At 38.0% G+C, this 26,079-nt stretch overlaps 1 protein-coding gene across 1 annotated transcript in view; it reads right to left on the bottom strand.

The window, feature by feature from the left end:
• The window catches only part of cacna1ba (calcium channel, voltage-dependent, N type, alpha 1B subunit, a), a 110,692-nt gene that overhangs the window by 9,912 nt on the left and 74,701 nt on the right, over window positions 1–26,079 (bottom strand). The window contains exons 21-40 of the mRNA XM_082169297.1: window positions 24,489–25,271; window positions 23,488–23,672; window positions 22,684–22,804; window positions 21,343–21,472; window positions 21,148–21,207; window positions 20,361–20,467; window positions 17,552–17,572; window positions 15,027–15,123; window positions 13,009–13,169; window positions 11,917–12,054; window positions 10,905–11,106; window positions 9,515–9,679; window positions 8,532–8,642; window positions 8,170–8,257; window positions 6,658–6,776; window positions 6,507–6,572; window positions 6,234–6,325; window positions 5,114–5,264; window positions 3,921–4,048; window positions 3,493–3,589 (exon numbers count right to left, since the gene is read on the bottom strand). Of these exons, the coding sequence (XP_082025423.1) occupies window positions 3,493–3,589; window positions 3,921–4,048; window positions 5,114–5,264; window positions 6,234–6,325; window positions 6,507–6,572; window positions 6,658–6,776; window positions 8,170–8,257; window positions 8,532–8,642; window positions 9,515–9,679; window positions 10,905–11,106; window positions 11,917–12,054; window positions 13,009–13,169; window positions 15,027–15,123; window positions 17,552–17,572; window positions 20,361–20,467; window positions 21,148–21,207; window positions 21,343–21,472; window positions 22,684–22,804; window positions 23,488–23,672; window positions 24,489–25,271 (3,022 nt within the window). The remainder of the gene's footprint in view (window positions 1–3,492; window positions 3,590–3,920; window positions 4,049–5,113; window positions 5,265–6,233; window positions 6,326–6,506; window positions 6,573–6,657; window positions 6,777–8,169; window positions 8,258–8,531; window positions 8,643–9,514; window positions 9,680–10,904; window positions 11,107–11,916; window positions 12,055–13,008; window positions 13,170–15,026; window positions 15,124–17,551; window positions 17,573–20,360; window positions 20,468–21,147; window positions 21,208–21,342; window positions 21,473–22,683; window positions 22,805–23,487; window positions 23,673–24,488; window positions 25,272–26,079) is intronic.

The following is a 26,079-nucleotide window of genomic DNA, read 5'->3' as shown; positions in this document are numbered from 1 at the left end:
AAGCATGTACACATAACCATGAGGGGTTTCAGAGGACATGGGAGCTCGACTCTGGGAGTTACTAATCAATAAAAGTTCAGCAAATAGTTGCTTTTCAGCTGTGGCTTTTTGGAGTTTAAGTAATGCTAAACACACCAGCAACTTTCAACTAGATCATTCTGACAATACCCTTTAAAAATAGTTTTAAAAAACAGGAAAATTGTGTCGTTTTGGTTTGGTGCCTCTAGTTTAGAGTCTCAAAAAAATACACACTTTATATTTAAAGGTGCACTCAATTGTTTGCTTGTATTGCACAGGAAAATGTGGCCGTTTTCTTGGACTTACTGTATACTGACACCTAGAGGTGTGGATGAAGCATCACTAAAATATTTCAGTTACAATGGATTTATAGAAATGCTTTATTAGAATTCAGTCTTTAATAATTTATTCTGTGAGAAAAAACATCCAATAATAGGGGAGTTATAAAGATAAAATTAGTATTTGGCTGATCATCTGACTCAAAATGGCCGACCTCAAGGCAACTCACCCCATGTAAACTAAAACAGCTTTTTATAAGAGTGAGTGCACATGATTTTAAACATATTTTTCAAAAGTACTATTACTTTCTGTATGCTTAACTTTTTAAGGAGGAAAATATCTGAGTGCACCTTTAAACATGACATCTCTTTTGTATCATGGGATGTACAGGTGTACAATATGGTTTAGAGTCATTCATTGTGAAGAGTTGAGCTCCCCTGAGCAAATAGAACATACATCTACTAGCAGTAGCAGTGCAAAAAGAAAAAGATCAGAATGAAAAAAAAGATGGACAGTCTCACACACAGACATACATTCTCACATACTCCAGAGAAAGAAAAAAGAGAGAAGGCTATAAGAGAAAGAAAAAAGAGAGAGGAAATGGTCAAGTGGATGAGACATAGACAGCACAAGCAAGACAGGGAGAATATAAGTGAACGACCGCCAAGAGAAAAAGAAAGAGGTCAAGTGCATAGTTCTCATGACTGAAAGCAACTTAGGTTCCACACACACTGCTCCATGAAAACAAGGGTGAGAGGGGGTCCTTTCCTATTCTAACACAACATAAGGGCTCTAAAAGAGTTTTTCCAGCTAAATTTGGGGCCCTTAAGTGAATCCCAAAGACACAGAAACCCGCAAAAAGAGCAATTGGCCACATAGTTTTTATGTAAATTGAGTTTACATAAAATATTTTGCATTTATAATGCATATGATTATTACAGAAAATAATTTTTGTAATGTCGTGCACAAACCCTTACACAATGCAACTTTTGGGGTAAATGTTTACATATGAAGTATGACCACAGATAAAATTGAGATTTAAGTTTCTCTTATTATTATTATAATTAAACAACCTAGGCTGATTGGAAATACGTGCCTCTACCAACATTATTGCAAAATTCAAAACATACAATTACACAGCAGATTCCAGCTGAAATGACCACTATAGGCAGTAAAACACCATCAAATCTGATTCCTTTTCACACAGATTATGATTATGGTGCAGACTGTCGATTAATAAAGATTTTTTTTTCATGAGGTTCCTTGCACAATACTGTTATGACCTCAAAACACTTTTATCATAGCACATGATTTGTAAAATAATACATTTTGACATGTATCAAATAACCAGCTCTTGTATGGCTTTTTTGACACAGTAAACTGGTCACCTGGTGGAACAGCATTGAACTTGCAGGTTTAGTGTAGGTGGTGCATTATTTTCAAAAGCGGCAGAGCATTAACCTTTAGCGCCACTCATCAGACTTTTCATTCCCTAACTGCTGCGATACGTACAGCAAGCAATGCAATAAAACGTTTCCATATCCATGTTCATCTGTTAAAAACTGAACGTACTTTTAGTGGCACTACTGGACATTTTACTTTAATAGTGTCGCGGAACATGCAAGAAGTGCAGAAATGTTGCCACAGACACGTATTTCCAATGAGCCTGGGTTGTAATTAAACATTAAATGTGACCCTGGATCACAAAACCAGTCACAAGTAGCACGGGTATATTTGTGGCAATAGCCAACAATACATTGTATGGATCAAAATTATCGATTTTTCTTTTATGCCAAAAATCATTAGGATATTAAGTAAAGATCATGTTCCATGAAGATATTTTGTAGATTTCCTACCGTAAATATATAAAACATTTATTTTTTAAACATAAATGGACAACTTTAAAGGCGATTTTCTCAATGTTTCGATTTTTTTGCACCCTCAGATTCCAGATTTTCAAATATTGTCCTGTCCTAACAAACCATGCATCAATGGAAAGCCTATTTATTCAGCATTCAGATTATGTATAAATCTCAATTTCAGAAAATGTACCCATGTGACTGGTTTTGTGGTCCAGGGTCACAAATGGACTAAAGTTCTGCAGTCATACTCATAATTGGTCTGTGACCATCCCTAAATCACACAGGAAGTGGAAGGGAACTCTTGAATAAATAGAGAGAGGGGGAGGGAGGAACTACACCAAAAAGATTAGAGCGTGGGGAGAAAAAATAAACAGTTAAACAAAAAACGAGGGGAAACACTGCAAGAACACAGAGATTGGCTGAAGAATAAGCCAATGGGAAGACAGAACGAGCAGGGGGGAGTGGGGGGGCATGTGAAGTTGAGCTACCTTGTAGGCGATTCGTGGAGGGCATTTCTTTCCCAAACCTAAAGGTGGGGACATGTGGAGCAGCATCTCATACATATCGAGGTACTTGATACGGCCACTTCACAGTGCAGACAACGGGGGAAAAAAACAAAAATAAAGAAAAGGATGGGGAGTTAGAGAGACGGGAAGAGAAACAAGAGGGGCAGAAAGTAAACCAAACAAGACAAAATGAAAAAAGACAAAACAAACAACAGAGGACAAAAAAACAGAAATCTTTTGTTAATTAGATTTCCAAGAGTGTCATGGACAGGGATGCCATCCTGGCCTGGAAGGGTCAGAGATGGATCCCAAAGGTTAGAGGTCAGAGGTGAGAGAGTTGATCCCTGATAAGGAGAGATGGAAGAGGTGAGTGAGATGACACGAGGAGTGGATGGTGACAGAATGGCTGCATTGTTTGTAAGATGTCTGCATCTGCATGCTGAGACATCAGGGGAAGTTTCCACTTTAAGTGCACAGAAGCAAAGGTTTCAACGCCAGTTTCTTTTCTGTTCTATTTCATTTGAATGGTTAAGATAGAAATGTAAAAATTAAAATGGCTTGATATTGTAACATTAGTTTAGTGACAAAACCTTGAATTGTCAATATGAAAACTACTCAATTATACCCAATTAAAGGAGGTGTCCAATTTATATGTGGCCTTGAAATCTTTGTTTCCCATCCAGCATCATTAACCAAAGCCAGTCAAATCTGGTGGGGCAAGTGCTTGTGTGTAGGCAAGTCATCTGAGCACAGCCATTCAAGTTTGGGTCTCTGGGCGTTTGCACACAGAGGCCACACGAGTGGAAGAAGTTGCTTGGGTTGCAAACCTTGTATGCTACCCTATTAGGGCAGTTCTTCCCTAAGCCAAGGGGGGGCGAGATAATTCGCAACAAATTGTACATATCCTTATAGGAAATCCGTCCGCTGCGGAAAGAACAAGCAAAACATGACACATACATGAAGAAAGCTTGGAGAGCATATTTGTGTTGTGGACAAGATGCGGATAGGAGTACAAGATCCCATTCACATCCAGAGCACAATTCTTATAGGCATTGCGTGGGAGGTCTTCAATCACACATAAAGAATAAGGGGGAACATTCAGCATTTCTCTCTTTTATTTATGTGGTCTAACCTGAGAAGGCCTTTGAGCCCTAACAGAATGATTCTCCTTCTCTCAACTGTTGCCAAACTCAGTTACTATATTTATCACAAGAGTAGGTCTCCATCTGGCGGGGGAGTGCAGGCTGAAACATACCATGCGGCTGGGTCATACTCCGCCCACACTCGAATAAACTCATCCAGGTGGTGAGGGCCCAGGATGGAGGAGTCACGTGTCAGATATTCAAAGTTGTCCATAATGACAGCCACAAACAGGTTCAGCATCTGGAGAAAGTGTCAGGAGAAAAGACTCTGAAGGTCACGGAGCAATCTGAAAATATCTGGGAGTATGAGGTTAATTGTAAATTAGGGCTGGGTAAAAACATTGATTTTCTGATTAATCATAGTCTGAAAAATAAACCCTGGCTGCTGTGTCTTCAGCGCCATGACAAAATAACAAATTACAATCAATAAAATATTTTACCTTTGCTGTGAATGTGAGTATTTAGTCTGCATTCAAAAACAACATACAACATGACCAGTGCAGTCCGATTCACAAAAAAATTACTCTCATGAACTTTTATGTTTTTAAAAATATGCAGTAGAGCACATAACATGACATTTTGCATGCTCAAAATCTAGTGTGACCACCACATGACTCTAAACTAATAAAAAACAAAAACAATTTAAGGGCTATTGGGCTACAACGGTCACTTTCTATGTTGTTGATTCACTAAAAAGAACACAAAAATTTGACATATAAGCAAACAATAATAAATCCAAAAAGTAAAAATATACAATCTTATCCACTTACTTGTAATGTTTACGAACCTGCAGCTTCAAAGTTTGTTCTTTTAATTCAGTTAAGAGGCCACACTATATCAACGTATCAGTCTTATATTGGCCACGAATGAATATATGAATTCGCAGGTCAAAGTTCAGCATACTTGAACTTTGAAACGCAGCGAAATGCAAAACTCATATGAGATGTTTCTGATCTGAATGGAATGTGAATGCAAGTAAATGGAGTGAAAAGTGTAGTGTGACCGATTTGAATCAGTATGAAACATAACTCTGATCATTTACACCATTTACACACCACTAAAAAATACCCAAATAGATCACAATTGAATTAAAGTATATTGAAATCAGAATAAAATCGAGAGCTTGTAAATCAGAATCAAATCAAATCAGGAAATCTGCATCGATTCCCAGCCCTATTCTAAACACAATGGAATATTTCAGTCATGTTCAAAGGTTTTAGATAAACAATCAAGTTTTGTGGCAGTAGGATGTGATGACTACAATAATGATGAGCCTGTTTTGGCTGGTATTACTCTGAGCACTGACCAGGAAGGAGCAGAGGAAAATAAAGGAGACAAAGTAGAAGTAGGCAAAGTCACTCCCGCACTCCTTTCCAAGTGTGCCCGAAAATTTGTCACAGGTGCGCTCACTCAGACAGGACAGCATGATCTCGTGCCAGGCTTCGCCAGTGGCGCTCCTGCAAGAGACACGATGAAGATCTGATTGAATAAATGCTGCATCTTCTATTAAACCCAGGAATGACTGTCAGAGAATATGACAGAGACTGCAGATGATGGGAGAAGTGCTGATATTTAAATTACAGCTGAGACAGATTTCATGTTTTCACAGTGTTATTGTCAGACTGATGTGCTGTCTGCTCATGGCTCTCAGCTCAGAGGAAGCTTCAAGGTAATGAACATAAGGGAAAGATGGAAATGTATTTATGAATTTCATTAAGATATGTTGTTTTCTAGCATTATGGCTGATACTCCAGATGATTCTTTAAAATTCAATCTGATCAAAAGGGGAGACCAGAGAGAGAAAGAGCATGACAGCGAGATGTAAACACAGTGAGACAAAGTACTATATCTATCTATTTATCTATCTGAGGATGGATGGATGGGCAGACAGACAGGCAGATGGATCCTTTGATTCTGTATGGTAACACTCAGACATGTAATAGGATCAAAATATGGTGTGCAAAAAGAAAATTGCCCTAAATAGATCTCAGAGTTCTCAGATGATACATTAAATGAAATCTCTTTTTAATATAAATGAAATCTGACAAAACACAGCGGAGATCTTTAGCAGATCTATAACTTGAGATCAGACTAGGTTGGCTGTAGTTAGGCCTTTATTTTAGTACTTTATACATTAATATTTTCTGAGTATGAAAGATCTTGATCAATTATAAATACAGCTCTCCACAAAATTCCTAATTGCATTAGACAAATGCGCGCTATTAATGTTGATATCAATCAAAGGTTAAATATAGTGTTCAGAAGCAGGACAGTAGAAACATTCTAAATCTATAATTCTATCTCAACTTTGTTGGAATTTGTCAGACCTTGATTCTGTTATACAGCCCCAGAAGCCTCTCTAAGATTTCCTGCATTCTCAGGTGGATTTGATTGCAGTAGGTAAAGAATGACAGGTGTGTGCAGACCTGAACAACAGCATAAGTGCTTGGAGGAAAGTGCGAAAGTTGTTGTGACGATTGATGGCAGTATCGTCATTCAATTCAATGTTCCCAAACACCTGCAATCACAATGTTACCTTAAATTAATTTATGTTTTGAAACAGTTACATTGAGCATCCTTCAGACTCAATACAGTTTCTCTATTTTAATTAATAAAACCTGTAATACGATACACTCCAGCATTGCAATGACCTTTTTACTTACAAACACTGAAGCACTGAAATTATTTTAGATAGCTACCTGCATTCCAATGATGGCGTAGATGAAAAACAGCATGGCGATTAGAAGGCATACATAAGGCAGTGCCTGGAAACAAAAATGAAGAAATTGGTACTTTTTGGTAAAAAAAAGTCTCCACCAATGAATGTCAAATCAGTTTATTTTGAGTTACCTTAAATGATTGGACGAATGTCCAGAGCAGGATGCGAATGGTGTATCCCTGCCGGAGGAGCTTGATTAGTCTGGCTGCTCTGAAGAGTCTCAGGAAACTGAAATTCAGCAGACGGTCCTGTGGGAATTCAGGGTTTGTCAATTTGAAAATTCATTTCTCCAAATTTTCTGAAGTCAGAGAAGGTCAGGTTTGGAATGACATGAGGGTGAGTAAATGATGACAGAATTTTCATTTTTTGTTGGACTATCCTTTGATCTAAAAGTTCTCAAATCTTTTCACACTGAACCTGATTTTAATCTGAGATTGAGTTGAATTTTTTATTGTTCGAATGCCATTAATTAATTCTCAAACTGTGGTTTGCAAACCCCTTGGGGTTCATGAGGGAAATACAAGAGTTTGAGAGTTGATGAATACTAGCTAATAATTAAATCATACAATTTGTAAAAAAAAAAAAAAAAAAAAACATATGCAATATTTTATTTGTTTAACTTCATGTTCTGTGAACACTAACCAACCATGAATATGTGAATATATTATTAATTAATTTTAATTTAAAATCTCAGGAGGTTCTTCAAGTAAATATTTTAGATCAATAGGGGTTCTAGCAAACAAAAAAGTCTGCAAATCCTTGCATTAACGCATCCAGACCAAAATTGACTCTGGATTCAGTGTATTGCGGATTCCTGGGTAATATTTTTGTGATTTTGTCAAGTATGGTGTGTTCTTGGATCAATAACTTTTGTTGGTCCTAAAACAACAATGTTGACAATCCAGACAAAAATATATTGGACTAACATGGATGTCGATCCACGGAAAGCAGTAGTGAACCTTGATGACTTCAAATAAGACCTATTTACTACACGTTCAACTGACAACCATGGGGTGATGATGTTGCATTATCTTCAGTAAATGTGAACCTTTAATAAGGGAGAACCTTATGATGTGCCATATATGTCTGCAATAGGACGTTTTTTTCATTCCATGCAGGGTGGAATAGACCTAAGATCAAAGACAAGAGAGCAACTCACCGTTGTCTATACATGAAGATGTTAAATCGTGGCAGGAGCAAGCCAAGATTTGAGTGAAGACATTTAAGGAACACAGGAGAACAAGAACAGCCATCACGCACAAATATAGATACAGAACAAACACAATTACCATCAGTAGCAGCTTTTGACAATGACAAGGACGTCAAGACATAAAGCATAATACAACATAAAACTTCATAACATCATAAAACACAAATCAAAGCCACAAACTAGCGATTTGGTCAAAGTGAGCATTAACAAATGGATTTAGTTACTCTATTACTGTTATTTTATCTGGAAAATAACAACACAGAGCTGAGCTCTCTCTCTCCCTTCTGTTCCTGAGCTGTGATGTTATCCAGCTCATCATCATCTATGTTTGGGCATTTCTTCTCAGCCTATCTCTGCTGTCTGGTATTTCACATGGTCTAGCTCTGAGACCTTTCTCTAACAGAGCTCAAACACAGAGCTCAGTGCCGCCCACTTGCCTTAATCTCAGAGACTAAGATGTCAGTGATGCTGCCCAGCACAGTCACAAAGTCAAACACATTCCAGGCGTCTTTCAGGTAATTCTGTGAGGAAGAGAATTAGAGAGATAATTCAGGGACAGGTTGGAGAGGCTTACAATTTCACACTCTAGCATAGGAACGTTTTACAGTGAATTAAAGGATTAGTTCACCATGATTCACCCAGCTACCATGATATTCAGTGAATCTGTTCCTCAAAAGCTATCAAATGGCTTTGACAGAAGTTTTGTATTTGGGTGAAATATTCCTTGCTTTTAGGTTCAGCTCTTTTTGGACCAATGTGCATAATGTTGTTGAGGGTATCAGTGATGATACTTACCAAGGGTCCGAAAGCAATAATCTTGAGAACACACTCCATTGAAAAGAGAGCAGTGAAGACAATGTTGAGATACTTGAGCATTGCTTCGTAAGACTCATTCGCCCCATGGAACTGCAGGTATAAGAAGACAAAGGGAAATCTTTTATTTATTTTAGTTTGTTTTTTTTTTAAACAAAAAGTTATCAGCAAAACCAACGGTTATAAACAGGTTAGATTTTGTCCATAAAGTTGTGTTAAATGTATTGATAAAAGTATTGGGGAGAATCTGTACTCATTTGATCAAGTGAGATTAGTAAAGAACACTGAAAAAGTAGGAAAATTACCCACAATTTTACCCACAAAACCATAATTTACCTAATTGTTTTACTTTTGAGTTTTTTGTAATTCTTATTCTCAATGTTTATCTATAGATTTGCCTTACTGTGATGCAGAAATTTTGCATATTACAGTAGAAAAGATTATTTAAATGAATATAAAAACATGATGTATAGTACCGCCGTTCAAAAGTCTAAGGTCAGTAAAAAAAAGTATCTTATGCTCACCAAGGCTGCATTTATTTTATCAAATGGAGTAAAAAGAATAATACTGTAGTGACATATTACAAATTAAAATTTTCAGCAGCCATTACTCCAGTCTTCAGTGTCGCTGATTTGGTGCTCAAGAAAGATTTCTTACTATTATCAATGTTAAAAACAGTGCTGCTTAATGTTTTTGTGGAAACAATGATACTGTGATTTTTTTCAGGATTCTTTGGTGAATAGAATGTTTAAAAGAATGCCTTGCAAAAAAAATTATATATTCCATTCAATATTAATGATAATAACAATCTTACTGATCTCAAACTTCTGAATGGTACTATAAATACTTTTTATGAATCACCAAATGGTTAGAAAAAGGAAATTTAAAAATGTATGAAAATTTCATAGCTGTCAAGTAACTCTCCAAGGACTCTAGTATTACTGAAAGAAAAATGACCAAATGACCTTCATCATGAGCACCACAGTGTTGAGAGCAATCATGATCATGATGGAGTACTCAAATGGTGGAGAGACCACGAACTTCCACAAGCGGTACTGAAAGGACTGCTGGTTCTGTGGCATATAACGGGTCAGCGGTTTGGCATTGATAGCAAAGTCGATGCAGGCTCTCTGAGAAGAGAAACAGCAACAAAGGAATTAATTTGCAATACAGACACACAGACAACTACTGTTTTCCATCTTTATCTTTCAGAAATAGGCTAAAGTCACATTTTCCTTCTCATAATCACAACTAATCAGAAATGCCATTAAAAGACAACTGTGGAAGATACTGTATACAGTAGTCTAACCTGTTGAAGAACAAGAAAATAGACTCGTAATTGAGCTGATATTTTCTGGCTGCGCTGCTGTGAATGTTGATGATAAATGACTTCTCCTGAGGTCTGGGTTTTTACCACAGTTTGTGAGTCATGTTAGGCTGGCATATGGAGAGGGAGAGAGTGAAACAGCACAGGCTCTGCAGACGACTGGGCCCGTCTAATGGGGCCTCAGAGGAAATGGGGCAGGAACATCTTGCTGACTGCTCTTCCATGGGGCTGGCTGTCTCTGTGTGTGTCTTTAGACACTGTGCGTCACTGTATGAATGTATACCTGTTTATGAACATGTGTTTAGGTGTGTGTGTGTGTGTGTGGTCCGCCGCAGGCACATGCATTAATTCTGTCAAAATTCCCTACCTGGCCATCTGCAACTGTTTCCATGGCTGGCTTGACTGTAGGTACTGTATCACATCATTAAACACTATAAAACTCCTCCAGTGTTTGTAAGAGGAAAATTAATGTTTGTCTCTGTATCTCTTACGTCAGCCTAAAAGCAACTTTCTTTTTGTTGATAAATTGTTCAAATCTGAACTATATATTTTTTTTACTTTACAAAAAACATCATTTTCTATAAGAAGTTAATTGTAATAATAATAATAAATTAATAAAAAACACACATTTTATCAATAATATATTTTCAGTAAAATTATATTATATTATATTAAAATATAATTTGTCCTTATTACAATTTTTTTTATATTAGGTATAACTGCAAAATAGTAATATTGTCCATCATATTTTTAATGATGTCAAATACCAAATGCATAAATATTTTTATGATGCCAAATAACAAATACAAATATTTTTACCACACCTGCCAATTGCAAGTGAAATTAGGAAATTATATATTATATTATATTATATTATATGACATTATATTGCATGAAAATTCTCTCTCTTTTTGGATTTTGTACCAGTTCATAGCTATATTTTGTCTTCTGGGTAGGATTTCAAGAATGAGTTGGTTACATAATGTGGATTTGTGGGGCGACCATGTCTGAACGTTATTCAGTCATACCTCATTCTTCTCCAGACTGCACTCTGACAAGGCCTTATCACCCTGTTCCTGGAATGTGATGATTATCAAGGCCACAAAAATGTTGACGAAGAAGAAGGGGAAGACTACAAAGTAGACCACATAGAAAATGGACATCTCAATGCGGTAGCCTGGACTGGGACCCAGGTCCTCAAAAGTGGCGTCTACAGAGTGCTTCAAAACCCTGTGCGAAGACAAAATGACATCATTACACCCTAACGTTTAAGATGATAAAGTGCCTTGTGGAAGACAGACATACATAGTTTTACTTTACCCTCAAATTGTAGATCTAAGACAATAAAATCACAGCATAATCACACAGATAGCAGTTTTAACTGGTTAGGTTTGATTCATTTAACAGATTTTTTTATTTTTTTTTTATTAGCAGTGCGGCCAAAGTAATAAACATAAAAAAAAAATATATATACATTTAAGCAAGTGAGTTCCTCCAGATTGTGACAATGGGACTTAACCTGAGGCATTTTTACAAATCATGCATCATTCAATTACTAATACACTGACATGATCTAATTAAACGATTAAAACTGTAGAGGGCAGGGAAGAAAACAGACTTGCACACCAGGGGAAGAAGAACACTGACCCCAACAAGCTTGTGAACAACTCAATAAATCACAGTCAATTACAATAGCTTGTCCAGCACATTCATGAGTTTGGCAGTGAGTTTGGGCTGATGCTGATTCATGAATGTCTGCCTACTCGGCCTCCTGAGAACTGTGCTCTACCAGTATCACAGAGCCTCAAAGAGCACTTCAAACTGATTATGGCCTTTAAAGTGAGAGAATAAAAGGCCACTGAGGGGGTCAGAGGACACAAGGGAAGTGTTTGAAGAGGACAGAAGCTTTTATGGGTTTCTAATCCCAGCAAAACATACTGAATAGCAAATGGTTGTACTATATATACCAATATACCAAAATATACCATCAAATCTGTGATATAAATGTAGTTAGGGACCGTGACATGTCTGCTGACTTACGTGGGCCACCCCTCTCCAGTAGAAACGGTGAAAAGAGTGAGAAACGCCCACAGCACATTGTCGTAGTGGAACTCATATTTCCTCCACTCCCTAGGCTGGGCCGCCACGTCATCCTTATCATAATCCAGAAACACCCCTCTAATAAGCACAAAGACAATAACAACAGAGACAGAATATAAAAAGAAATATCTATACGTCAATTTTCAAAGCACTGCTTAATTGAACATAGTGCTATCAGCACACTTGGAATATGGATTAAAATGTTTATTTTTTAAAGATTTTAAAGAATATTTTTATATAAATTATTCACAAAATGCAAATGGGGAAGTGTTTTAGAGCTGAACATAATTAGAGAAATGTACAATCACTACAGAAATGTCCATGATTTTATTTTACAGGGCTTGTTTTAAAAATTCCTTGATAGTTTTGAAAACATCAAAACTATTTCCAAAGGTTCCAACACATTTACTCCACTCACTTCTGCATGGGTTTGGACAGTACTGCTGTATGCCTGCAGGGAGAGCTGCAGGTGTGAGATGTGCTCCTGTATACGATCACACAGATCCGCGAAAAATGTCTAAAAACAATGTATTATGCATGCCAGGCCAGTAGATGGCAATGTCACTTTGTAAAGAAATACTACCAGCCTATAGATTAAACACGATAAAAGTTTTCACAAATTCGCGTTTTGTAGTTTACACAGAGAGACGGTAACGGTATCGTTTCAAAAACTTGCACTTTCCCGAATCCCGTTTTCAAAAGTTTGCGTTTTCAGGCCCCCAAAACACTGTTGTGTAAATGAATGACCAAAACGCATATAAAGTTTTCTGTTTTTAGTTGAAAATGGTGTTGTGGTCGGTGCCGATAGCCTTGTGGTTAGCACGCCAACATATAGCGCAACTGCGCCTCTAGCGACCCGAGTTCGATTCCCAGCTCGAGGTCCTTTGCCGATCCTCTCTCTCTACCCCACGCTTTCCTGTCAAAATCTCTACTGTCCTATCTGATAAAGGCACAAAAAGGCCAAAAAAAAAAAGAAAAAGAAAAAAGAAAAGAAGATGGTGTCGTGTAAGCGGCCCCTTAATCACACTCTACCTGCAGTCTTTCTCCAGGGTCTTGGACTCGTCTGTGCAGTAGAAAAACTTGCCCTTGAAGAGCTGCACAGCAATGACAGCGAAGATGAACATGAACAGGATGTAGACAATGAGGATATTCAACACGTTCTTCAGGGAGTTCACCACACAGTCGAACACGGCCTGAGAGAGAGCAGACACATAAAAATACACTCTTGTTCATTACCATTCAACTCAAGTCATAAAGCTGAATGCAACCTCACGAGAATCTGGCTGTGTCTGAAATCGCCCTCTATACCCTTAAATAGGGCACTAATGGTGTAGTGGTGTCCGAAACCATAGTGGACATTATCGAGTGCACTCATTCAATCCCACAATGCACCGCAATAACAAGTGTACATCTGATGTATGCTCAACAACTATAGAATACCCATAATGCCCTGTGAGAGTCACATGCCGAATTAATTCCCGCGTCTTGCCAGAAGATGGCGCACGCAGCTGAATCTTCCATCCATTCTTTTTTTCAAACCGCTGGTCCAATGTGGCTACAGCGTAATATCATACAGGAATAAAAAAATTTTTTTTACTTGATTATTAATTGTTTAATAAGAGTTGATACATGCTAGTTTCCATGACAGAGTTCAAGATAAATTCATTACTACTGGACTGGCAGTTTTCTAAGTTTCTGAATGTTGTGTTCATAATCTGATTTAATCTGCTTGCCTGCACAAAGTATGCTTTATTAATAAGGTAGACATATAGTCTTAACGAGTTTGGTCTTTTAAAGTTAGCCTACTGTCTTGATGCATTTTGTTAAGCGTTTTCTTTATAACGAGGAAACATTCGATGTGAAACTTTGTGTGTTTTGAGTTCATATTTTTCTGCTTGTCTGTAAAAAGTAAGCTATGTTTTATTAATAAGTTGTGTACTAAATGTGGTGCTTCAATATCACTTTCTAAAGCCACATAATGCGTCTTGAGGAAGAACGCCTGATTACGGTGCCGTTGTCTGTTTAAGCAGGCTACTGCCATCTAGTGGTAGCAGGTTTTCTTAGACTTGATCGACTCAGAAATGAATGTGCGCATGTTACCTGATCCACAAATGTACATCTTACTTGTTACATGCACAAAATCTGACCTACATTAATAACAAAATCTAAGTTTGGTATTTACAACTATGTCTCTATTTGTACAAAATGCTGCACATTCATGTATTTCAGGATTTTGCACACACAAGCTGTAAAGTATTAGCTTAAATGTAGTAACACACATTTGTGAATTTGTCAAATAGACGGGTAGTTGTGCACACGTTAATAATTAGCACAAGGCCTATTCATTTGTAGTTGTTTGTGTGTGGGTTGTGAAATGCTTGAAAACCATGAAAAGAAAGTCTCAAAATCCAAATGAATCAAATGAGATCTACTCAGAAAAGACGTCAATGAATGCACGCGTCACCTGATCCACATATGCACGTCTTTGTTGCATGCGCAAATTATGATACACTAATACAAAAGAAAACATTTGTATTCACAAAAATGTCTCTATTTGTACAAATTGCTACACATTCTGAATTTTGCACACGTAAGTTGAAAGGCATTTGGTTGTGGATAGTAAAACATATCTGCAACATTTATCAAGTTCATGGATAACTGTGTATGCATGTGGTAATCATTTGGAGACTAAATTCATCCCATACAGAACTGTATTCAACATTGATAATAATAAGAAATGTTACTTGAGAGCCAAATCAGCATTAGAATGATTTCTGAAGGATCAAGTGACACTGAAGCCTGAAGTAATGGCTGCTGAAAATTCGGGCTTTGTCATCACAGGAATAAATGACATTTTAAACTATATTCAAATAGAATACAGTCATTTTAAATTGTAATTTTTACAGTTTTTATTGTATTTTAAATCAAATCAAATACAGCCTATAGCACATTGACATAAGATACTTCTTTAAAAAAATTATTTAAAGAAAAATGTATAGATATTCATGTTAGGATTGATCTTCCCTTAACAGTGACAACCAAATATGTACCTTCAGTTTTGGTAGACGTTTAATGGTCTTCAGAGGTCGCAAGACTCGCAACACCCTCAGGGACTTGATCGTGTTGATGTCTTTGCCCTTGGTTCCTCTACACGAGTCAAAACAAGCAAAGGCTCAGTAAACTCAGGATCAAACACAACACATGCTGTAGTCAAACTTCTTCAAGGCATTCATACATATCCAGACAAAACACATGAGAATGAGAGTAAACATGATGTAAATGTTTCCTTCGGTTAAAATATCAATAATGCAGCAATAACCGACACTAGACTAAACATACTCACCTTCCTATCCTGACAAACAGCTGAATCTCTAACAAATGAGCATCTTTTAGTGTCATAGCTTTAGATCACTCCACTAATGGATTGGTGTTATTTCACAAAAGCACATGCTTCGGTGACAGAGTATGAAATACATTGCATGCACGTAAAATAGTTAATATCTGCATTAAACGCCCTCTATCAGAAATGTTAGCCTGTTATTGAATGATACCTTACTATTAGCACTATTCATGCATAAAATAAGAAAAGCAACATGGATTCAATCCAAATGCTGCTGTGCATCAGATTCTAACACAACAACACACCACCAATGATAACAAAGAAACCGCACCCTGAAAAAAAGGGCATTGTTTCTTTTCAGGAACCAATGCTGTTTTGAGGTTATATCAAGCTGACATGCTTCAAATGTGTCAACTTGATAAACTGACTGCATAGATTTGAATACAGTGTACGTATTCAATCAAATGGAGCTTACAGCAAGAAAAGAAAGTGGTAGGCTAAATAAAATGTAATTCAAGTTATTTCACCCTTAATGAAAAGAGCAGTCATGCTTTAGCTCCTAAATACTCAAATCATAACCGCCAAGCTTACAATGTCATTTAATGAAGTAACTGCAAGGACAAGCATAGTCGATAACTGAATCATGAGGAAATACTCAATGGTCATATGAAATAACTGAAGCCCTTCGCATTATATCGAATGCAGGCAAAGAGCACACTGAATCATATATTATTTGTGAGACATCACATTCATTCAAATAACCTTTACTAAGCCCCTATTTTGATGCAGGGCATGTGTTTTGTTGGATGTCTGACAAAATAAACTGCAGATAAATTACTATTTCTGTACCAATTCATTTTCCAAATCATCTTAATTTACAATACAACTAATTATTACACGGCTCTCTGTATTACTTGATATGTATTACTTGGTTAATTGTGACATTCTGCGGCCAGATATTTCCTACCGTCGCTCGTGGCAACGCTGTATATCAATCCGCTCAAACTGCCACAACTTTCATGTCTCTTGTATCCCACCACAGACTCGCTGTCTCTACAAATGCAACTGGCAGCATCTTGCGTCTAAGTTATTGACTGAAGTGAAAATTACATTGGACTTTTAATATTGGTAAAGTGTTTGTATTGTTTCGTGGCTGATTGTTTTGGACTATTCTTTTTTTCTTAGCCAACATTTTAAATTGATAAAATACAGGCAAAATTAAATAATTTTTAACTCAAATAAATACTTCTTATCCACACATTTATTTATTTGATGAGTAGCCGTGTAATAAGCAATATAATGTACAGTAAGTCGTCATTATAATTTGTATTAGTTTGCAGGTACCGTTTAGTTCTTCCAGTGCAGCAATGGAAGAGAGAACAACAGAATATCTGAGAGGTCATATCGCATCTCATTTATTCACGGTCTCTTACTTCGATAAAGCGTTGATATAAGCAAGGCTTTGGCAGGTGTATGATTGGTGCTGACAGATGAATCAGCAGAAAATAACTTCAAGAAATTATTGTGAAAATGCTTACAATAGAAAAATCCCCAAGCAGTGATTCCCCTTCATAGCACAAAGACATATCTCAAAACAAATGACCTTCAACTACAACAGACCTTTCCATGTGCAAGAGCAAGTGGTAGTACATTTGCAGATTTCTAGCATTTACAATAATGAACAGTTACATCTTCACCCTTAGAAAGTGCCAAGGTCTACTCACACATGCACAGTTCATACATTCTTTTAAAAGTCCAGTGAACACCAATCTAACAGCCAATCAGCAGAGACCTTACAGCATGGTCACCAATCAGCATGGTGAAGTTACTCCTTTGGCCCAATCAGAGGGCTCAGCAAGGTCATGCAACTCCACCCATGCTCCCTGATGCATATTAGTCTAGCATGCAATTACTGTACAGGGCCTGATGTTTATCCCCAAAACCCACTACAAACTATAAAGAGCCTCAATAACGTCCCACTGGACAACCTGGTAACTTTCAAAGGACCCCAGATAACAATTATGGAGGAGAAATGCTGTTTCACATCAATACAACATTCACTACGAGGTTCTGATGAAAGTTATCAGTGTTATTGTAGAGGCTCCAACCCTGTACAGACACTCTCGCTCCACTAATATGTAGTGACAGTGAAGAACATTATCCCAGTCAGCCCCGGGACAATGAAGAATAGAGGAGATTTATCAAGGAGAAAAGAGAATATTGGGGGTTCCCCACCTGTTAACGCTTTGATGTGATCTAATAAATGAGAAGAACACAAAGCAAAAGGCAAAACATTATGACATACTGAGAACAGTAAGTACCTCTGCACTAACAGTAAACCACATCATCCTTTCAGAACATTGCACATGATATTTCAATGAGAATGAAAGAGACTATCATGAGCGCCATCACATTCCTTTGTGAGACTAAAATATGGGGCATAATGGCTGTATGCTGGAGAAACATTTGTGGCAGTGTTTCTAGGCAAATGTTTTGGAAACTGGCAAAAAGGAGGAAGAGGCTTTGTATGGTGGGAGAAACAAGACACTTCCAACTGCCGTTCATTTCTTTTAAGGATGTAACAGAATGACAGCTTCTTTTGCTGGAGTCTGCAGAGACAGTTGTAGGAGAGATGAAGGGGACACTTGACACAGAGGGAACATCTGAGGGTGGATCTGAAAACCAACACAAACAAGATCTTGTGCGAATACCAAGACATGCCCGACTATAAGAAATGGTGGAGCCGTAGATCTGATTCATATCACGCTCATGAATCCTGAGCATGGTTGAAAGATGAAAGCAAATGGTTATAAACCTAAAATGTATAGCACTATATAACTGTTAGTTTTGGTCAGTTGGCACATGGGCAAAATGTTATATCTAGGGATGCATGATATATTGGTATCTTATCGTTTACAGGCTCGTAATATTTGAGATTTTTAATTTATCAGTTGATATTGGAAATGTAATTGTTCATGCTTATTTCCCCTATTTTAACATTTGGATTTTTTTTCTGTCAATCATCTAACATTGACAAAGTTAATTCTTAAAAACACAAGTTTAATAACACAGTTTTATTACATTTTAAGCTAAATTGAGTGTTACATTACAATGTTGTATTTTAGTGTTTTAATTTAACATGTATTTAGTCAAAGCAGTATATAATTGTAATCAGTGCATCCCTAGATATAACTCTATTTCACGCTTTAACTGTTAAAGATCTGGCCAATCACAGCAGCCACATTTGCAGTACCACATCTGAAAACATGCAGAAAGATGAGCATGAAAATGTTATTCTCATGCCCGCCAATTCAATGGAGTTCCGATGTGATGTTTGAAGTGAACAATGTTTCAATCGTTGGCCTAAAAAGCCAGACCTGCCCTGATATACCACTCCAACACAAGTGAACAGGTCTTCTTTGATATGATATGACACATGCACTGATCATCCTGTCTGAGGTCACTGTGGGTATCGTCCAGGATGCTCTATATTCAGTAAGTACTGTAGACCTACTGAAAATGGTAGGAATCTTTAACAGTAACATATCAATAGTGTCTGCCCTCAATGACAACGGAGGATTAAATGACATGAAGAAGAAGAATCAAGCTCGTTTGCTGAGAATGCGCGAGTGATGCTAAATTATGGATAATGGAGAGGCTGAAACACTTCCCATGCTTCAACACTTGCCTTTGGGGTAAGTATTATTTGACTCATACAGTGACAGGCAAGAAGACGAACAGTGAAAAGGAGAGACAGAGACAGAAACAAAGACACAGAGAGAGTTAAGGCGTTACCCCATGAAGCTCCTTCAAGCGATTCCAGGCAAAGAGAAACAGAGGAAGAGAGGAAAGTCAGTGACAGCACATCAATTCACTCACATTTAACACGCCTTTGACATGACAACACAGCAACAAACATAAAAACGAACAGGAAGAAGGACAGATTAGTCAGTACAGCTCCGAGACCCCTTTATTCTGAAGCAATATTCTAGGTATTGCACCCAATCTTTTCTCCGGTTGTCTTGCTCATTGAAAATAAACTGACATGGCGGGAAACAATTTCTGAGCTCTGATCTCACTCTCATGCTGACCAAGAAAGTCTTGCTGGTTCAATTAGTTAAGAAGCTTGGTGGGGACACCACCAAACCAGTATCCCATTCCAATCACAAAGTCTTGCTGGTTAAATTAGTTAAGAAGCTTGGTGGGGACACCACCAAACTAGTATCCCATACCAATAAATGAAATGCACCCAGATCTAAATATATACACGAATATGATACAAATAAAGTAAGAAGTACATTCCTTGAGACCTTTTATCACAGAGCTGATTGATATCATCAACAATTTCTAGTCTTTGTAATTAAATTAGGTGTCAGGCAGTGGAGGGGTTTGGGCATCATGTGAAGTCAAACACCCCACTGATTTCATAAAACAATACAGCACCAGCAAATCATAACATTACAGCTCTTTTCTATTTCTGTTGAACTGGTAAGTGTTTCGTATAGCAGCTAATAGCATTTCCTTAAAACTTAAGTATTTCAATGGCCCTTCCATAACTGTACAGGACATGAGCGAACAGATGATCATATCAGACAACTCCTTTATTAGCTCCCTCTCACACACACACACACACACACACACACATTCTTTTTGAGACTGCATTCTCAAAAGTGCAATAAAATGATGTCAACTGACCCACACCTCTGAGAGAAAACCAGGAAGGTCAGTGGATCAGTGGGAGTTGGCAAACACCTTAATCAAAGCTTAGTTTTCTTGAGGAATAATGAATGAGAGGAATTTAACACATAATAAATGTCCAATACAAAGATAGGCAAAGACACTCATGTCACACTGTGGGAATAAGTGTAGAGTAAAAACCTTTAAAACAAAGAGAAAATGGTATTCTAATAGGTGACTCAAATTACAAAGTATTTTAGTCAAGATCAATGATAACAATTCAAACATGCTAAAGTAAAGTTTTTAGTTAAAAGTGCTCTAACTTATAGGGATTTGTGTAGGTTTTTGTAAATGAAAGGTAACTTACGAGAATGTGAATGCCACCAGTGCACCACTGACCACAATAAAGTCCAGAATATTCCACAGATCTCTGAAGTAGGAACCAGGATGCAGCAATAAACCCAAATCCACCATCTTTTCAAAGGAGAAGCATAAATATGAAAGATTATTGAGGGTAAAACCTCGACACCATCACTACAGCCATCAAAGCACTATTTCTGTAACAAATTGCCTATAACAATACATTTCAAGACAATTACTGACAGACTTCATATTGCTCGCCGTGAGCAACGTTCCCATTATTATACAGAGTCCTAGTAAGTCTTTTATTGTCAAGAATATGACTGTTTGGTACAATAAAATGTTATAGATATTTGACCGATTTATTTGTTGTAAGTTACTGTACTGAAGAGCGAAAAAATACAAAATAACTTTTCAAAGTTTGTCTGAAATACAAGTTATTTGATATTAACTTCTTGTTTATGTCTTGCGCCATTAGTGTTTCAGTAAAATATGTCAGTTCAGCTTTTAAAAATGTGTCTCAAGAGCCCTGTTGCACTCCATCTAACTGTTTATGAACACAAGAACATGTCCTATGTGAATCATCTTAATTAGACCAACTAGTTGACCAGTCGATCAGGCTATCAATCACTGACTAATAATTTATGAAAAAAAAGTGCTATATAAATAAAGGTGTCTTGACTTGACATAGAGAGACTGGCACCAAATATCCACATCTCAGGTCCTAAAAGGACTTTTGGATCACGTATCCTGCGAGATATCCAATTAAACACTGTAATGTACCATAAAATTACCTTAATGACCATCTCAAATGTGAAAACACCGGTGAAGACATAGTCCAAATACTTTAGGACCTATGAAGCGAAGAGTAAAATGATCATCAGATTATCATCAGTCATTTGGGACATATTGGAAAATGAGGTCAAACACTGATAAAATCTGACTTTAAACAGCAAGACCAGCACAGACGAAACATATGAGCAACTCACATTGTTCCGAGGAGCATTGGCTAGGACTGGGTCTTCCGCAGCCAGGGCTATACTGCTCATGGCAATGACCACCAGGATACACATCTCAAAGTAGCGCAGACTCACAATATAATGGCACAGACGCCTCACCCTGCACAAAAAAAACACACACTATGAGAGTGAGGCTGAAGGCAATTACATAATGAAGTCTGACACCTAAACATTACTTTAAATCTACAGACAGATACATTTAATTAACCACCGATAATTAAGTAATAATTCAGTAATAATAATAGTAGACACGGTCAGGTCAACACTCTTGTGGCATTAATATATAGTAAAATAAATCTAATCCCATATTGTTACACCAACAGGGCCATGGCAGACAGCTGCATTTGGCAATTGCCCATTAAAAACACAGATTTACGTGGAGGTTTATGGGGTTGGATGCCTTTTAGACTCAAAAGATCTTAAATAGTTCACCTTAAACTCACACAATCAAACTTTACAATCATTCTTAGGGATGTTTAAGACAAGTAATAAGCAAAAACGTCTGCAGATATAAATCTATTGGTGGTTTGCCAGATGCCATCTACAAACGCTGTGTGTGAAAGTTTAAGAAGCCACTCACCAGTGTTAAGGAAGCTAATATGCTACTCATAATTTACAGTAGGAGCAACAATCAATGTTGGCATGAAATGAGCATTCACTGTATTTTCTGTTTTCAATATATTTTCTAAATGCATGTTATTTATCTTATTGTGAATGACTTATCCATACATGTTTCATTTTTTTTCCCTAATAACTTTGAACCAAAATACCATAATTTAATCTTAATGAAACTACATACTTCTCTCTGGTGATGTATGCTGGACTTCTCCAATCATTTAGCCTGCTGAAACCCCGCCCCTTTCTTACAATTGACTATAAGATCTGCTTCAATCCAATCATCAACAGATGGATAGAAATCCCAGCCTCATACTGTATGTTTTTCTTTTTTGAAATATTCTGTTTCACTTGAATGTACCTCACAATATGGAAAATGTCTGTTGCTACTTCCATTTCATTGTGACTTTAAAATGAGCTACAAGTCTGAGGCTACTGTTTGATGTCTGAACACTACTTGAAGGCAAGCATATTATCTGAGTGTGTACTTGATATCCTCACTGACTGCTGCTTGTTGACAAAAAAATAGCTTGTTCCTAGAAAGCCTTTTTTGAATGTAAGCTACTGTCAAGCAACCCAAAAAATTTGTTGAAGGGATATTTCTGGTTCAATGCTCTAACAACAGTATTTGTGACATTGCACTGGAATAAATGTTAAAATACACACGGTTTTGAAAGTTTATTCAGACAGACTCACGGATTGTTTGGGCTAAAGATGAACATGGAGCTGAAAGGGAGGATGGGGCGAGTGCTTCTCTGGTTCAGATCCTCCAGATTCTTCTCAGTCATGGGCATCGTCTCGCTGTCTATACTGTTCACTGAGAAGACAAGCAAATGTCACTTTTGTTAGACCAACACTGGCTTCCAGTGTTAAAGGGTTAGATCACCCAAAAATGAAAATTCTGTCATTAATTACTCACCCTCTTGTCGTTCCTCACCTGCGCGTTCAAGAGAGCACCACGACACATGCGTGACCTCGCGTGCGTCTTCCTCTGCTTGTAAACACAGCCCTGCGTTTACGGGTCATATGTCAGAACGCCTGCTCCTGGTCATCACCACAAGCATGCGCCGTGGTGCTCTCGTGAACGCGCGTCGGAGACTGATACGGAAGAGAAGTAATTGTTGAATAAAGTTGTTATTTAGTTTTTTTGGTGCACAAAAAGTATTCTCGTCGCTTCATAAAATTAAGGTTGAACCACTGTAGTCACATGGACTATTTTAATGATGTCTTTCCTACCTTTCTGGGCCTTCAAAGTGTTCATTAAATAGCTGTCAATTGAGCTAACAGGGGGCTGAGCCATCGGATTTCATCAAAAATATCTTAATTTGTGTTACGAAAATGAACAAAGGTCTTACGGGTTTGGAACGACATGAGGGTGAGTAATTAATGACAGAATTTTCATTTTTGGCTAAAACTTGAAAAAGTGGCACACAAATGTGAGTATAAAATGAGTTAAAATTAGCCATCATGACCTGATATGACTAAATGAGAAATACTAACTGGGAATAAGGGTCGTTTCTCCTGGGGGAGATGTGATGGTCACAGGTATGTGTGTGCCCATTCCTCCAGTCTGACCAATATTTCGCTTGTTGTCTGAGTCTTCTGGTTTCTCAAGACACCATCGGTTCCCATCTGAAGGCTGATGGGGATTTACAGCCAATGACTCTCCTCCCATGTCCATGTGCCTGGAGCAGGGAGTCAAACCAAATTTATACTTAAATTTTTGGTCATGAAAGACTCTGAACTGAAAAGACTGTTCAGTATTTCTGAACTAATCTTTTAAGTGAATAAATCATTCGCATTCAAATACATTCACTGACTTGTATTTCAGAGTATATTATTGGTTGGACAAACTCAATAAATAGAACCTTCAATGAATGTTTTCAGTGTGGATTGGCTCTGTGAGGCATCAAACTAATTGGGATTTATAAATAAACTAAATGCACAAAGCATCTCATGTGAATGAGGATGTGCTGACTGACAAATCACTTACCATGATTATGAAACACTCTTCCTTGAATCTTAGATATATACACAAGCACATTTTTAGAAACAATAAGATTTGTTTCTGGCTCAAAATGTTTCTGAACTAATCTGTTGATTACATGAATTTGCTTAAAGTACACAAAATGTCACTCACTGGTCAACAAAAAGAAGGTTACTGAAAGAATCAATGAACAAATATGAATGAATCTTTTTGCTAAAAGAAATTTAAAAGGGGATTAATCAAAATCCCCACCACTAGAGGCATCATTGCTCATAAACGAATAAGATAACTGGTTCAGCACATGGTTCAGTTTCTTTGTACAACTTGGGAACAAATGTGCTGTTTAAGCTAAGAAATAATAAAAAAATATACGAATATGTTTACTAGTGTCGTAGCTTGTGGAACATGGTTCAGTTTTCTTTGTAAACTTTAGAACAAATGTGCCAATCAAACTAAGAAATAATAATAAAAAAAAATTATATCTTTTAAAAACTATTTGAGAAGAAAGTTTTACCTGTGACTGGTAGACTTGCCCTCCTCCTTCTCTCCATTCTCTTGTTGCTCCTCTCCTTCCAGCGTGGACTGAGCTTTACTGGTTCGCGGCCTGTGCCGCCTCCGCCCTCCATTACCTCCGTTTTCCCCCCTGGAGCACCTCTCTCCCTCTCTTGTTCCTGATCGTGAGCCTTCCTTCTGCCTGGACCGCCGTTCGCTCTTCCCCCCAGCACTGACCACCCCATTGCCCTCCCTGTTATGCCTGTGGGAGTGATGGTGACGGTGTTCTCTCTCCCCACCTCCCACTCCCTCGTCCACTGAGCTCTGGTGGTGATGTCTGCGGCCCCCCTCGCCCTTCCCCTCCTTACACCGTGTCCCATCATGCTCCTTACTGCGGCTGTGATGGATGTGATGCCGGCCTTCTTTGCCATGCCCGGTGTCACCGTTTTCATTGGTCTCATTGGAGGGACGCTCCCTGTGACGGTGGTGCTTGCGCGGTGCATGCGACTGCGTGGGCTCCATCCCAGGGGGGACTCGTTCCTCCGGATTGCCACCCTCCCCTTGCAAATTCTGGGGTTTGTCCCAGCCTCTATTAGGGCTAATGCGGCCGTCACAGTTAGGTTCCACCACCAGAGGCCGGTCGAGGTGGGTTTTGATGTCAGGGCGGAGGTGGAGGTTGGAAGTCAGCCTGGGGTTGAGCTCCTCTTGGTACAATGCCTCGCTGCTGGCCAGCATGTGCTTCCGAATCTGGGTGGTGCGCTGCTCCCACACGGACATCATCTTTAGAGAACGTTGCTGTTCTTTACTAGTGAAGATTTAAGGAAACAAATCTATTAGCCTCAGACAGACAAATTTAAATAAAACAATTAGGCATGGTGTTGACGTTAGTCCCCATCCATGTCGAGACCCCCTTTCATGATGGTGATTTTGTGTTTGCTTTCACTTAAAAATCCTAATTGATTTGAAAATTGGGCTTAATTTGGATGGCTGCAATTTACACAAGCTAACAGTGTTGTAGTCGAGACTAGTTCATGCTCCCAAGTGCATGACAAGACCAAGACCATGAAAATATGGTGTGGACTAAGACTTGAGGATCAAGACCATTAAAATATGGTCCCCGAGTCCATGACAAGACCATGAAAAAATAGTCTTGGATTTAGACATGAGGACGAGGACCAAGAACATGAAAATACGGGAGCATGTGGATTCTGTCTTGACTCTGACTGGTACCTTTTCTGGGTCTTGACTCAAACTCAAATGAGCTGGTTTCAACTACGTCAGAAATGTGGAGTGATACAAATAGTGAAAAGTTCCAGTGTTGCTGGACTAAATATTAGTGTTCTTGGAACAGTGTTTGTCCAAGCAGATTCTAAACAGGATAAATACTGTTGAATAAATAAAAAGAAGGTCTTTATGGATGCCAGATTACAAAGATTAGTGACGGTCATGCTTTACTCATCCTGCAAATGTTTGTGAACAATGGTTTGGGTAATGAAGTTTAATCATGCATTCTACGCCTGTGTTTTTTTTTTTGGGGGGGGGGGGGGGGGGGGGGGGGGGGTTGCCAGGTTTAATGACCTAATATCTATCCCTTCCTTATGAGAAATAGTTTA

This window comes from Leuciscus leuciscus, assembly GCF_965113295.1.
Source record: "Leuciscus leuciscus genome assembly, chromosome: 5".
In the NCBI taxonomy this organism is placed as follows: domain Eukaryota; kingdom Metazoa; phylum Chordata; class Actinopteri; order Cypriniformes; family Leuciscidae; genus Leuciscus; species Leuciscus leuciscus.
The sequence above is the reverse complement of the archived record's forward strand: the minus strand, read 5'-3'. Positions and strand labels throughout refer to the sequence as shown.